This window comes from Labeo rohita, chromosome 1 (genome assembly GCF_022985175.1).
Source record: "Labeo rohita strain BAU-BD-2019 chromosome 1, IGBB_LRoh.1.0, whole genome shotgun sequence".
NCBI classification, from domain to species: domain Eukaryota; kingdom Metazoa; phylum Chordata; class Actinopteri; order Cypriniformes; family Cyprinidae; genus Labeo; species Labeo rohita.
The window spans coordinates 24,018,603-24,034,155 of NC_066869.1; the positions used below are offsets into that span (position 1 = coordinate 24,018,603).

At 38.5% G+C, this 15,553-nt stretch overlaps 1 protein-coding gene across 2 annotated transcripts in view; it reads left to right on the plus strand.

Moving 5' to 3' along the window:
- The window catches only part of dctd (dCMP deaminase), a 30,978-nt gene that overhangs the window by 10,517 nt on the left and 4,908 nt on the right, over nucleotides 1-15,553 (plus strand). For both annotated transcript variants that reach the window (XR_007827792.1, XM_051110157.1), the window contains 2 exons: nucleotides 5,656-5,772; nucleotides 15,350-15,446. Coding sequence is in view for 1 of the 2 variants with exons in the window: in XM_051110157.1 (XP_050966114.1) it covers nucleotides 5,656-5,772; nucleotides 15,350-15,446 (214 nt within the window). In the remaining variant the exon portion in view is untranslated. The remainder of the gene's footprint in view (nucleotides 1-5,655; nucleotides 5,773-15,349; nucleotides 15,447-15,553) is intronic.

Genomic DNA, 15,553 nt, shown 5'->3' on the forward strand with positions numbered 1-15,553 from the left:
AAGCCAACTGAGTTGGCCTCTACAGTGTGGCCCAAAATTTAAATAGAATACAGAAAATTGGTTTTGGCTTGACTTTTTAGACATCTTTCAGTATTTGAAAGTTTTTCATGTCATAGTTATGTAGAAAAGTCACGTTTAATCCACGATTAAAGAACTTTTCTGGTGTCTGGTAAGTTTGACAACAAGCCAAAAATTCATACAACTAAGGCCGTCAGAATACTGTTTGTGGATGATGAGTTTGTATTGTACTAAACTTTCAGAGATTTGATGACTGTAAACCGTACAGTATCTGTCAGTGGTGCGCAGTGGTGTTCTTTTCAGATCATCAGTCATCAGAGCTCGTAAACACTGGTCACAGACAGAGAATTACTTGAAATTTCACCAAGCTGATTACTCACTAAAAACTCCCACAGGTCTGGGGTGTTTCCTCTGAGAAGGCAAGGGAGGCAGAGTCCTCAAGATATTGGATGAGGGGGAAAAAATGTAGTACGAAAATAAAAACAAAGCTGATATTACAAATCATAACATTAAAAAGTGTATAAATCACTCATTTTTCTAAAGGAATATTGTTCAACAGTAAAATCGGCAGTAAAGTTACAGTGGGAGTCCACTCCTTTGGAGCTATGCTGTTATTACCCATATATTTGGCACTAATGAATGTGTTTTGTGGAAAGTATTTAGTGTAAAATCACACATACCTGACATGATTTATGAATATAAAAATCATTAAAAAAAAAAAAATCATTTTTGCAATTGTGGCTCGCTCAGGCATAGAGTTCAATTTCATGCAGAGTGACGGTACATTAATTCTATTCAAAGGATTCATTTGGCATATCTCTGTCTCTCTTAATGCACCGGGGTGGCACAATAAAGGTAAACCTTTTAGAGTCAGTAGGAAGTCCCTCGTAGTCCTAAGGGATCATAGTTTGGATCCTTTCTTGTGTAATCAAGCAAAATGTATTTAGTTGATTTATTATATTGCAGTGTTTACAAGAACAGAAGTGATAGATGAAATGTAAGTGCCACAGGGTTTTTTTTTTTAAATAATTAAAAGTATGTATTAGCATAGACAAAGTACAGATAAATGGACATTTCAACCAATTTTTTATATAGAATAACTGTATTTAGTTCATAAAATAGGAGACCTAGATTTTTACATGTTCTGAAAAAACCCAAACTATTTCAGACAGTTTACAGTTTATTCGCTGTAGTGGTTGGCTAGGTGTTCAGAGTGTTTTTTAGCACTGTGTGTTCTAGTTCAGCATGTTACTATGTGTTGCTAAAATGAGGTGATTGTCCAGTCTTGTTGGTTATTTAAAAAAAAAACAAAAAAACTCATGGCTAAGTGGAGCAAAACTAGGGCTGTCACGATTATTAAATTTGGCTGACGATTAACTGTCTAAGAAATAATTGAGATTATGATGATTAATTGACTGTTTTAGGGTTTTGACTATTATGATGAGTAATTGTCTTTTTTTTTTTTCTTCATTTATGCAGTGTCATAAATGGCTGTGATTAACTAAATCCTTAGGTTGTCGTTTGCGGTTTAAGATTAGTAAGGCTTAATACATGTTGTTTAATGCACAACATTGAGGCAAAGAACCATGCAGCACTGCCTCCACGTAACGCAAATTGTCGTTTAATTGTTATTAAAATTGTGGAAAAAATATACAAAACTTTGTACTGAACCATGAAACACTGTTACTGGCATAACTGAATCGAAATGTTATGTACAATATACAACTTTCTAAGTGCATAATTTTAAATGTAAATCAATGCAATGTACATTTTTGTTATAGGGAGTGAATGACAACTGCCTAACATTTTTTCAGATTTGAGTAAACCTTTAAGCCTAAACATGATACATGTGTAAACATAATACTAAATGCAATGGAGATCAAAATTAAAGAACAATCTATAAATGCTTGATTTTTTTTTTTTTTTTTTTTTTTTTACCCAAAAGGAGAAGTTCCAACTTCCAATACAAAGATTCACATATAATTTACTCACCCCCTTGTCATCCAAGATGTTCATGTCTTTCTTTCTTCAGTCGTAAAGAAATTGTTTTTTGAGGGAAAACATTTCTGCATTTTTCTCCATATAATGGACTGATATGGTCCCCCGATTTTGAACTTTTGAACACAAAATGCAGTTTAAATGCGGCTTCAAACGATCCCAAATGTGGTTGTAAATGATCCCAGCCGAGGAGGAAGTGTCTTATCTAGTGAAACGATCGGTTATTTTCATTAAAAAAATACAATTTAAATACTTTTAATCTCAAATGCTCGTCTTGCCCAGTGTTGGGGGTCACGCGTTACAAGTAACGCAAGTTACGTAATATTATTACTTTTTCCAAGTAACTAGTAAAGTAAGGCATTACTTTTTAATTGACAAGAAAATATCTGAGTTACTTTTTTCAAATAAGTAATGCCAGTTACTTTTCCCCCCATTTGATTAAAAGCTCCGCTTTTCCCATGCTGAGAGAAATTGGGAGTAAAATGTTAGTTCTAGAATAAATATAAACATGCATTAATTCATCTCACATACAAAAAAAAAATGATTCAGTATTCCTCAAAATGAATAAAAGCTGTAAAATTTAACTCAGAATATGACACAAACCTGCAATAATTAAATATGTTAAATAATGCGTACATCCTTCTTTATCCTTCAAATATCCTAACCTTTTATATTGAAAACAAACAAGCAAGCCCTGCCCAGATTTAAAAAGTAACGCAAAAGTAAAGTAACGCAATACTTTCCATAAAAAGTAAAAAGTAACGTAATTAGTTACTTTTTTAGGGAGTAACTCAGTGTTGTAATGCATTACTTTTAAAAATAACTTTCCCCAACACTGGTCTTGCCTTTCTCTTTTCTGACTCATGACAGTTAGGGTATGTCGAAAACCTTTAATCGTATTTTCTCCCTCAACTTCAAAAATCATTTCAAAATCATCCTACATCATTGCAGAAGTACCGACCCAGTCTTTGCAAAGTGAACATGCAAAGAAGATCAAACACCCTTAACAAAAAAGGTAAAACAGCGATATAGGACGGTTTTGAAGTTGAGGGAGAAAATGAGATGGGAGTTTTTGGACATACCATAACTGTCATGAACCGGAAAAAAACAGTCCAGGCAGTAAGACAAGACGACCTTTAAATTGTATACATTTAAAAAGTATAAAAATTTTATTATTTTTAATTAAAATAACCTATTGTTATGCTAGATAAGACCGTGTTTGGATCGTTTGAATATGCATTTAAACTGCATTTTGGAAGTTCAAAATCGGGGCACCATATCAGTCCATTATATGGAGAAAAATGCTGAAATGTTTTACTCAAATAACATAATTTCTTTACAACTGAAGAAAAAAAACACATGAACATCTTGGATGACAAGGGGGCTGAGTACATTACATGTGAATCTTTGTTTTGGAAGTGGACTTCTCCTTTAAATATTGTTAATGTTCATCGCTCAAAATTTGAAGGAATATTAGTTGTAGGTATACCACTGTTTTACTAACATGGCAAAATATTTTTTATTTTGTGGAAATCACAGTGATCAAAATTAGAGAACAGTAACCAATGTATTACAAAAGAAGATGGCTTCAGCACATTTGCGACTGCAGGACACACTGCAGTCTCACACTTTCTCACACTGCACTGGTGTGCTCTTGGTCACTTTTTTTTTTTTTTTTTTTTTTTTTTTCCTTTTTCTTTTTGTCTTCATGTTCTTCCACAGTTCAACTGTAGTGGGTTGCTTAGCCATAACTTTGTCTCCCAGGATTTTCCAGAGATTTTCAGTCAAGCTTAGACCAAGACTCTGGGTCAGCCATTTCATTATTTTAGTGTTCTTGGCTTCAGGGAACTTTCTTATCTGTTTTTCAGTGTGACGGGGGCATTGTCTTGCATGAAAATTTAGCATTCAACTGTTCAGCATTCAACTGGCAAGCAATTCCAGCTGCAGTTTGAACCGATTTTTCCCCATTAAGAGTCTGCATTATCCTGTCTTCTTGTGCTTTTGTCTTACATGGATGACTAGCCTTTTTGGGGGACTTGAATGAATTAGTATCATTGCAATACTGCAGTTTTTGAGAAATCACAGATTTGGAATTAACAATTTCTTTCTGTATTGGCAGTCATCTCTTTGGCCTTCATCTGGAAAGCCTGCTGTTGCAGGGTTTCAGTCACCATAGAGCGACCAGCCATCTTGCGGTCTCAGTGAAAATTGGAAGAATGCTGCCAGTTAAATAGGGTTTGTCAAATAATTAAAGAAATTAGCACCAGGAGGTTAACACTAATAACTTGGAGGTATCTGCAAGTGTTCTCTAATTTTGATCAGAGTTCTTATACTGTGCTTCAGAATACAGTTTATTACTGAAATGTGTTTAAACTGCCTTTCTACCCCTGTTAGGATAACTTAAAAAATGTCTAAGCAGTAAAATTTAGGAAATTGTAGATTGTTCTTTAGTTTTGATCTCCACTGTAGTTGCTTTTATGAAGGCTCTGTACAGTATTGTGTCACTAGAGGGTGCTGAAATACTAAGTATTGCACATAGTGGCCTAACTTGTTTTTGTTTTTTTTTGCCCTGTGAACATAATAGTGCTTTCACCTTATTCTCTAATAGGAGATGAGGTTTATATGCTCCAGCAAAAGAGAATGATGGTAATACTGTGTTTTATTTTGCTGCAGCTGCCTTAATAACAATATCTTTCTTACTAGTCAATTCAAGTCACCTTTATTTCCATAGCGCTTTATACAATACAGATTATGTTAAAGCAGCTTCACAGTGATAAACAGGAAACGGCAAAACCGATTATGGAAATTGGTCTGATTCTGTTGTAAAGTAGCTCCAAACGATAATAGTGTTATTGTTCAGCTCAAGTCAGTTCAGTGTTGGTTCAGTTCAGATGGGCCTGTAAGATGAATTGTATCTTAGTCGTGATCACGACTTCTGCTTCTCCTGATTTATTAAGCATAATCGTCTGCAATATTTACCCGCCGATTGTTTATCCTGAAAATGTTTCACTACCTTGACAATCCAGTCAGATTAATAGTAATATACATGTATTAAATGTTAAATTTGATTTAAGGGCTCAGTCCCTCCCACGTTCACACGGTTGATCGTACTCCATCATCATCACACGTTTACTCTCCGCTGTGTGTGTGTGTTTGCTTCCAGTTAAAACACACAACGAGTGTGTGTATCTGTGTGAATTATTGACATCTCCCTTCCATCATAACTACATGGCCTCTCTCTCTTTCCCTTCCTTGTGCTGAAGCTCTGCCAAAATAAACGTGTCAGGCTGGTGTTTCGTGGTGCAATGGTAATGTGCCACCGCTGATGGGCCAATTCATTCTCCGTAATTAAGGCGAGCAGAGTGAGTGATTAGACAGGGCTTTTTCTGGGTGATGTTGTGGAGAGCTGACATCTGTTCAGACTCATGCTTTGAAATCTTTTTCCTTTTTAACAGTGAACTGGTGACTGGAGCCTTTTTGTGGTGAAGTGGTACAATGTTGACAAGCCAAGAAAGCTGAATCCAAGTTTGTTGTGAAGCAAAGATGTTAATCATAGCTTTGACGCATCATTCTGTGCTGCACGTATGTGCGTTCGTGAACTCTGAACATTTCTAACAGGTCTTTCATATTTTGTTGCAGTGTGCCACGCAGAGCTGAACGCCATTATGAATAAGAACTCGGCAGATGTCAAGGGTTGCACCATGTATGTAGCGCTCTTCCCTTGCAACGAGTGCGCCAAACTCATTATTCAAGCAGGTGAGAGTGTGTCTGAAATGTGTTTCTGACTGTGTGAGTTTCATGATGTGCATGTTGGTTTTTCAATCAATACTTTTGCTTCTACTGTTCAGGAATCAAATTGCAGGTGAACAGATAATTGACATTCATTTTGTAAGCACGCATTAATAAAATGAATTGGAGATGCACCAAAATTTCAGCAATTTGCGGATTTGGGTGAAATGGTTTTGGAGGGCCAAAATCGTTGGCTGAAACAGTGACATTTAATTAGTGTCCGTGCCTATTTTGTGCACAAAAGATGGATAAACTACAACAGGTAAATCTGTCAGCTGTGAAGACAGGCACAGGTGCTGTAATATCTATCCATTTTTTTGTTTTTAAATTTCTAATGATATGGATTTTTAAATTTCAAGATCAATCTATGCTGTTTTCTGTTAATGCTTGAATTTCACTAAGCGATGTTTTATTAACAAATTTCGGGAGGAGCACGCACACATAATTAACACGGCCAATTCATCATCAGCAATCACAGTCCCTATTGAGTCAGCACGAGAGAAGCCCTACAAATAACCAAAGCAGCGCTTTGGATTCGGGCTAAAATGCCTAGCTCAGACCCCTCTTCCCGAGCAGGCTCTGATTACATGCTCGGAGCCCTCTCCCGGACAGCACGCCAAATACGCATAATCTTTACTCAGTTTATTATATATAAGTGTGAACTTGTGAAACATTATTTGTTGCAGACCTGCCATCCAGTAATTGCAAAAAGCTTTTGCTTTGCTACTTCTAATATAAAATGAAGTCTCAGAAATGCAAACAATAAACATGATTTTGATGCTCTTTGAAGGAGAAATCCACTTCCAAAGCAAAGATTCACATATAATTTACTCACCCCCGTGTCATCCAAGATGTTCATGTCTTTCTTTCTTCAGTCATAAAGAAGTTGTTTTTTGAGGAAAACATTTCAGCATCTTTCTCCATATAATGGACTGATATGGTGCCCTGATTTTGAACTTCCAAGTTTAAATGCGGCTTCAAACGATCCCAGCCGAGGAAGGAGGGTCGTATCTATGAAACGATCGGTTATTTTCATAAAAATAATACAATGTGTATTCTTTAAATGTCTGCATTTTTTTTTTTTTTTTTTTTTTTTTTTGCAAATATGATTTATTCTAAAGCAATATTCTCATCAGTTTTCGATCAGCTGTGACATATAAATCTGCATGTTTTTTATATTTAATTCAAGGGCAGTTTTTTTTTTTTAACCAGTTTTTAGGCATTTTCCCCCTAACCTTAATACTTCATCTTTAATTTCAAATTCTACATTTAATCTATAAATTCTATTGCAGTAATATGAATATTGTTATCTATACGTTAGCAAATAAAATAATTTACACTGAAAAAAATACAAATGAATTAAATAATGTTATGAGATTTTTTTTAAGTATTTTTTTTTTTTAATATACACAATAAATGGGGGAAATGGTACTTTTAAAACAAACTTAAAACGCCAGTAGGTGATATCAAGTGTCTAATCAATGAGTTGTTCAACAATTCGTTCAAACGACTGATTGATCAGATGTTTGTGCATGGGATAATGAAACTTTGACTCAACCGATTTGTTCAAAACAATAAATTATTCAGCAATGAATAGAGATGCGCTGTGGTTTTGCTGTCTTTCTTTGAAATTATTTTTGCTGCTGAAATAGAACAAAAGCAGTCTGCAATACTGCACCTAAAATGTAAGTGACCTAATATTATTGAACTTGAACTATTGAACAGTCGTGATGGTCAAAACGTGTGATGTAGCTTAACTGACTAATTTAAATATCAAATCTTTTCATTTTTTTTTTATCTCATCACGCTGAGTTTCTTTGTGTTGCACATTTTAATTTCTACTGGAGAGGCTGCGTGAGCCTCGCCTCAGCAGCGCATCCTTATACCGTCAGTGCTTGCATTGTATATAGTAGCTATAACCATTATTCGCCACTTACTCTAAATCAGTGGTGTAGTGGTGTCTGGAGAAGTGGGTATATGCCCCAAATGCAAGCTGAAAAGAATAACTTGCATCTGCACATGATTCTCCGCAATCTCTGATGAAATTGGCCGGGTTTTCTCTGTACAGACATGAACGCATTAGTTTACTGAATCCTTGGACTGAAAAGTTTACGGGGGTTCACCGGTTTAAAGATACCATTTTAAGGCATTGTTTTCTTTATTATGTACTGATTCAAATTGATAATCAATAATTAATTATTATTTTACCAGCCTCCCCTGACATATTCCCGCGCATATGAACAGGCAGCATTTGGGGTAGGGGGACGGAGCGGGCGTGGGTGCAATCATTAAGCATATTTCAAAGGAAGCTGGCGCCACGGTCCAGACCGCATCACTGTGTCTTTACTGGGTGTTCTTAGGGAATATCTGCATTTATTCACATTGAATTAGTTATTGATGTGGTGGACTGTCGTGATTTAAACCCTGCATATTATAAGTTAAGAAATAATACGGGGAAAATGCTTTAAAATAATGCTCAAACGTCAAGGAAATTCAAATTCAAAATGGCTGAAGGTATAACACCAGTAGCCTATTTTGTAAAATGAACAGCAGCTTTCAGCCTGTCACCATGATGTCAACGTAAAATATCAGACATACAGTAGTTGTTCTTTACAGGTTTTTTTATCCGATTGTGCTACTTTTCCATTGTTTTTTCTATGTAAAAATAGACCCGTTTGACTGCTGCACTCACTTCTCTTGCAGCATCTCATGCATGAAAAGGCATTATTTAAACGTAGCGCTCAAGTGAAAAGAAACTCACATTTTCTTGCACGTTTTTCCTATTCCACTGCCCGCATCACATCTGTGTCAACACAAAAAGCGCATTCTGTGTGAATGGCACCTAGCGATATGGTTAATCATGGTAAATCATGTGTGCCGATATGCGGTTGGATCATCCTTTTCTCTTTTCTTTGTATGAATCTATAGCCTCGACCCAGATTCCACTCCACAATATGTTTGATCATGCTCATTTCCCAAAATGGCTTTATTATTATAGAGAAGAAGAAAGTCAACAGTTATGTTGTTTCTAGACCATTTGGGATGATTACATCCTGAGCAAATGGTGACCCATTGTAGCATGGAAGTGCGTGTGGAACACAGAGAACCATCTTAGACAAAAGAGAGTCAGAACTTGATTAACATACAGACCACAGGTGTTACAACAGGAGCAACTTCATTTACATTGAAGGTAGTAAACGTTAACAGTGTAAAAGGTTTGAGCTTATTATGTTCTGGGTTCATTCCGACTCCGTTGAACCCAAGGTACAACATGTACTTTGCCACTGCTGTGCTTTAATTACCATCTTCATCTACGTCCTCTTCACTTTTTCTTACAACTTAAATCATTGGCATTTTATTTCTATTCAAAATCAGAAGGCCAAAACGGAGAGAAAAATATGCGTTTCAAACGAAAATATATATGTGCCCTAAATCAGTTTTTATTTAAGTTTTATTATTGCCAACATTTAAATGTTTATGTTTTCAGCAAAAACCTTTTTTTTTTTTAAAACAAAGATTATATTGTTGACTTGGTGCCAATGTACTTTGCCATTACTGTTTTTTTTTTTTTTTTTTGTTAGTTTAGTTCTGTTATTTTTGCTTATTTTTTTTTTTTTTTTTTCTTTTTTTTCAGTCTGGTTTATGTCTTTAACACACATTGGATTAAACCGCTTGTCACCAAAAATGCACAGTGCTGTAAAACGTATGTTATCGGGAACATATAGACATAGACACGTAGGCATAGTCCTAATTTTACTGTCAAAATTCTTTGAATCAATAGCAGTGTACACCAGAGATGCATTTAAAACAAAGAAATTTCAGTACTAGCACTAACACTGCTCCAGTAAGAAATAACTTGATTAAAAGATTTATTTAGCCTCTTTAAGCTTTTTTTTTTTTTTTTTTTTTTTTTTTTTTAAGTTGACAAAATGCAATCTCTGTTGAGCTATTAAACTGGCTTTGTCTCACATGTGACTCTAAAGTCCAGGACACACCAAGCCAACTTCAAAGAACTAGCGGCGATGAAAACCGATAGTGTTGTTGCCTCGCGCCGGCAGCGTACAGACAAAAAGCTCTGCTTGAACACCGCACAGACTATAGCCAACTGGACATGGGCTTTCTGCGCCTGCATGAAAAGATTTAGCTGTCTATATCAGCAGCTTTTAATAGTATATATTTGTCATTCAAAAGGAGAAACCAAAAGCAAGAAATACAAGATAAAAACAGCCATATCACCCTTCAGCCCAAGACTGGTTGCCCACTAAAGCTAAGCAGGGTTGAACTTGGTCAGTACCTGGATCGGAGACCTCCTGGGAAAACCCCAGCTCATCCTGTGGTCTGTGTGACCTTGGTATTCTGGCCAAAATTGCCCTGCCAATTGGACTCTGACCATCATGGCCTCCTAACAATCCCCATTTCTACTGATTGGCTTAATCACTCTCCTCCCCACCAATAAGCTGGTGTGTGGTGGGCATTCTGGTGCACTATGGCTGTCACCGCATCATCCAGGTGGATGCACATTGGTGGTGGACGAGGAGATACTCCCCTCAAAATATATAGTGCTTTGAGTGCTTAGAAAAGCATTCTATAAATGTAATGAATGAATTAACTAATATATGAAACGTAAACAAAGTAGCACTTGCTTACCATTTTGAGTTGATAACTTAAGCGGCTCATGTTGTGAAAATATTTGCATATTGGAATGCTTGTGTCAGATTGCATAACATTAGAACAGCCTTCCATCTGTCTCGCTTTTATTTACTTACTTGTTTTCATCACTTTTGCTTTAATTCTCCAACACTGATTCATTTGGTAAACTGAACATTCAGTCAGAGTTCTCATTCACGCCGACAGCCCCGACACCGATTCAACAAACTCCCGCTGCCGTGAGCCCGACGAGGGGCGAATTGTGGAACACACCAAACAGACTAGCCTGACAGACGCTGCCTAACGTTGACTGACGGCCAATCGTCGGCTTGGTGTGTCCCGGGCTTAAGTGTGACTAAGAGCGTACATGTGCTTTCAATTTTTTCAGCCGATTATTCACACAGTCCCAACTGCCGCTTGCTACTTATGTGCCTCAAGTACAGTCATGGTCATGGATATATTAAAGGGGTGGTTGACTGGGTTTTTTTCTAGGCTTGATTGTGTTAATGAGGTGCAGTCTAACATGTGTTAATGTGTTGTTTAAAAAAAAAAAAAAAACATAATTTTTCACATAAATTACCTTTATTCTACACCGTTCTGTTGCTTCTCTGATAAAAGATCGGATGATTTCTGGGTTTTGTGAAGGCCCTCCCTCAGAAATACACAATGGGCTTAGATTGGTTAGCTGGCCCAGTGTGTTGTGATTCGCTAAACCGCTAGAGCGGTTACACCTCCCTCACATGCGATGCCGTCATCAATATTGCTTATCAATTTGAGCCCGAATGAGACGCAGAGAATATTATTGAAGAGGATGGCGGCAGAACCTGTGCAAGCATGGCTCTTACAGGACATTTCAGAATGTGTATGTGTTTTTGTTTGTTGTTGTATCATACTTTTAGACACACTGTGATTTTGTAAATGCTACTGCTTATGTTAGCTTTTAATATAACTGTTATGGTTTTATCCTGATTAAAGCTTTAATACAGCAGAATACATGATTGCGTTGTAGCAGTTTTGTAAAGTAATTGTTTATTTTGTTACAGTAAGAAGTGTTTGCCAGCAAGTATTGCTTCACACACCAGCAGAACATGGTTGTCAATACCGTATTTGAGTCCTTAATACAGTTACGTTCACACACAGTACGGTTATTTACAACCGTATTCTATAACCAAACTCACACCCGTACATTTTTAGGACTCACAACTGCATTCTTGGAACACACACACTGTGTGAACGGAACAGGACTGGACAACTAGTTGTCTGTCCCGTCATATAGTACGAGAGAGCGGCTCTTCCTCACAAACGTGCGCCTACCTTGTGCTGCGTGTTTTCGTGTGTGGTTTCAGTAACTTACAGTGATGGAGAAATTAGATGTTTGTCATCTAAAAGTTTTATATCCAGTCTCCACCGGAGCCACTGCCTGCCGTCAGTTGTGTGTTCTGCGCGTGTCTCAAATGCTCCGATCTCTACTCAAATTTAAAAGCTGCTGTCGGTTAATGATGATCTGATGGATGAACTCGTGGCTTGATTGGACTCTTGTCGTCAGAAAGCAGTAATACTTTGTTTTACGGACGTTTCTATCTTAGATATTGCTTTGGTCTCTGTTGCTATGGTTACTCTTAAGGAATACGGGCTTGAAACGCATTGCATGTTCATATAGACAGTATTCAAAACGCTGTAAGCTGCTGTGTGAACGGGACATTTCGAGACTCACACCTGTAGGTAGATGCGGTTGTCAATCCCTAAAACTGACAGTGTGAACATGGCCTGTGCGTGTCCATTTTTAACGTTTCTCGTAGCTATGTGAAAAAATATCTGTCTGTCTATACACATAAATTGTTTAATACGAGGGCACAATCGTGGGTCCCCCTTGGCAGAAATCGTGAACCTGGGGCGCTTAGACCAGACCGAAAGGGCAATTTAGTCAGATCATGGTGGTAACCTTAAATGACTTCTGTTGTGATCTGGCGCTATATAGAAAATAAAGTTTACATGACATTTGAGGGGGGCAGGGGGGTGCTGTTGGGGAGGGGGGGGCCATCCGCCCCCCTAATACAATGGCAGGGGAAACACTGGTTAAATCAGTTTAGTTTCTTTGTCTTCTTGCTAACAGTACAGTGATTTTGTGAGACCAAGATTTAATGTAATTATGCTTTAAAACAAGCACTTTCCATTTCAGACACATTTAATATTTATATTAGAAAGATGTGCACAAACCCTGAGCTTTTTTCCCTCTCATTTTCACCCCTGTTGGATTGCATAGCATGTGTTATGCGTTTATTCCGTTCCATCTCTGCACTTCACACACATCAGAATCAGCATTTCTGCTCAGATATTTGAGCCTTTGTGCCAGTGCTGATGTGGCTGCAGATGAAATGACGGATGAGACGAGAGGAAACAGAGGTTCTCTATGGTCACCCTTCCATACCGAGAAACCTGCAGTGGGCGTCACTTTGAGCAGCCATCTTCTTTGTGAGCCTTCTTGGCTGGTTAGATACAGCCTACATGGTGACAGGTTGTCTTCCTCTTATTTTTCCTTCTCCAAGCCCTGCTCTGTTGTTATTTTCAATCTCTTCTTATCTGTTGAACTCTCTTAACACCCCCTTCCCCAGTCTCTCTCCTCCCCTCCAAGTCTTTTTGTCCTCATCTTCTCTTTCTCTCTCTCTGTCTCTTTCTTTGGTTTGCTTTTCCTGATCCCCCTCCATGTACTCTTGTGGCAAAGCCTACTGAAGCTGTGTGCTGAAGATAGCACGACACACGCTCCGATGCCGTCTGATCTTCAGGATGCTTGGCCTTGCCCTGGCCCATCTCTCAGCGGGGTGTCAGCTTCCTCTCAATGTTCCGGCATCATTAAGGAACACACACAGCACTTTCTCTCCCTTTCGTCTCCTCACGCTCTATAGGATGCAACAAAACGCGGCTAAAAATGAACGTCCGACCTCATTAAAAACGCCCTCTGATGATGCCAATCAGATGGAGCTGAACAAAGCGGATGTTTAATGTTTGAATGCTGAGTTTAAAAGAATTGAGTCAGGGGCATCGTCGCTGTTTGTTCATTTTGAAGGTGTTATGCCCATGTTTGTTTACTAGAAGTTGTAAAGCCCCATGATATGAGGAAACAGAAAAGCCTCTGCATGGAAAAAACATGAGGATAAAGGGGAATATTAGTAGACTTGGAATGCGAATCCACCCTGATTTTCTTATAAAGGCAACCAGGCTGTATCTTGTTTATTTGTTCACGATAAACCTTTTGATATTGGCAGTCTGTGCTCCTCTAATGGAAAAACTGTAACGTAATTTAATTATAACCAGAGGGATTTATTAAAATGAAGGTTTCTCCACTATTTTGGTGCCGTCGGTGCACATTTTCGTGCCAGCGACACTGCTTTCATTTGCCTTAATCCGATTCCCGCTTACATGTGTGCTGTGTCGGTCATTTGACAACTGTTTTTGTGCTAAATTGAGAGCTCCTCCACCGTACTTTCTCCATCTAATTTTTTCACACTAAATGCGATGAGGGCATCAAAAAAAGAAAGTGAAGACCCCCAGGTATTACGTTTCTTCATCGAATTCTGTAGCTATTCCTCCAGTGAGAAAGTGTTACTGCTCTTTTCGAATGCCGTTCAAATGTGTCCATCCCTCAGTCTCGCAGAATGAAATGACACCAAATCATTTTCACTTTCTCTGGCTCCCATGCTGATGTCCCCCCTGCACTTTGGCTCCTCGGTGCCGGCGACGGCAGCTTCTCAAGCGCTGCTTTAGAGCCTCTCCTCTCTCTGAGGAATTAAAGTGTTCAGTTCCCAAGCAGCTGCCATCTTGTCACTTCCTGTGACTGTTTTTGGAGGGACTGAGGGACTGTTCTGTCACCTCATCTCCAGAGAGCATTCTGGAAACGTAGCATCTCCAGAGTTCTGCTCCACCTTCCATCAGAGCCTTTCCTTCTGTTGGACAGCTTGTCGTCTTGGAAGTGTTTTGAGCAGTATTCTCATGTTCTTTTCATGAAATGGCATGTTTGCAATTCCTTCGAACTTTTTCTTTGATGTTTCACGTCAGACTTTAGCTGGAACGCTTTGAATGGCTTTTTTTTTTTTTTTTTTTTTTTGATGGACTATTTGCTTTTTATTTTAAATAGCCCGTCGAGACTTGGATATACAAAGTCTTTTCTTTCCCCTGTTGCACCACAAAATGGTTTTAAGATGGCATAGCCAGGCTGTTCCATGGTAATTTCATCTGTTCCCTCTCAAAAATTGTTCAAGTAATACCGTGGAGAGGCCCCATGCTTGTAATGACAGCCTTTAATGACAGGTGGAATTCACTCTGCGCAAGTCATTTTGCCTTCGATCAGAGCACTTCTCTCCTCCTGTGCAGATAAAAGTACATGATGGAGACGCTGTGTATTTTTGGGGGGTGGGTGTGTTTCTCTCCGGTATATTCATCTGCGATTGCAGCAACCGTTTGCAATGTTGGACTTCTCTTTTCACCTCTGAAAGCGTTAAGGGGAAGAGGGAGTCTAAGTGGTTTCACCAGATTCCTCACATTTCTCTGTAAAGCCTGGCTAACGGGGCCCTTTATAGAATCGCCTCATGTGGGCCGCTTGCGAGTAGTCAGCAGGATGCGTGGGGGTGCTGCCAAATGCACCACGTGTTTTAAAGACGCCAGCAGGGCAGATTTTGTCTCAATTGGGATTGGTTGATATTGGCTCGAGCCTGCAGCGACAAGTTATCGACTTCCCTTCCTTCTCCCCGAGCACAAGCTCTTGTTCTTTCCTAACAGGCTATTTTGGGTCCTTGTTCTCCTTGGGCCTGTTTGTTTAAAATTTCTCCCTCGGTTTGTTTGTGTGTGTGCAAGTGTGCTTTTGTCTGACCCACACTATATTTCTGCTGTTTTTGCCTTACAGGTATAAAGGATGTGATCTATTTGTCAGACAAATACCATGACACTCCAGAAATGACTGCCTCCAGACGGCTTCTTAACTTGGCGGGCATCACGTACAAGTGAGTCTCTCGAGTCTGACCTTAGTAAGGGGTTGGTGTGTGTGGCTTGGAAATTAAGAAGTTTCATTTGCATTCCTGTCGCTTCTGACTGGCCCGAACGATTGTAC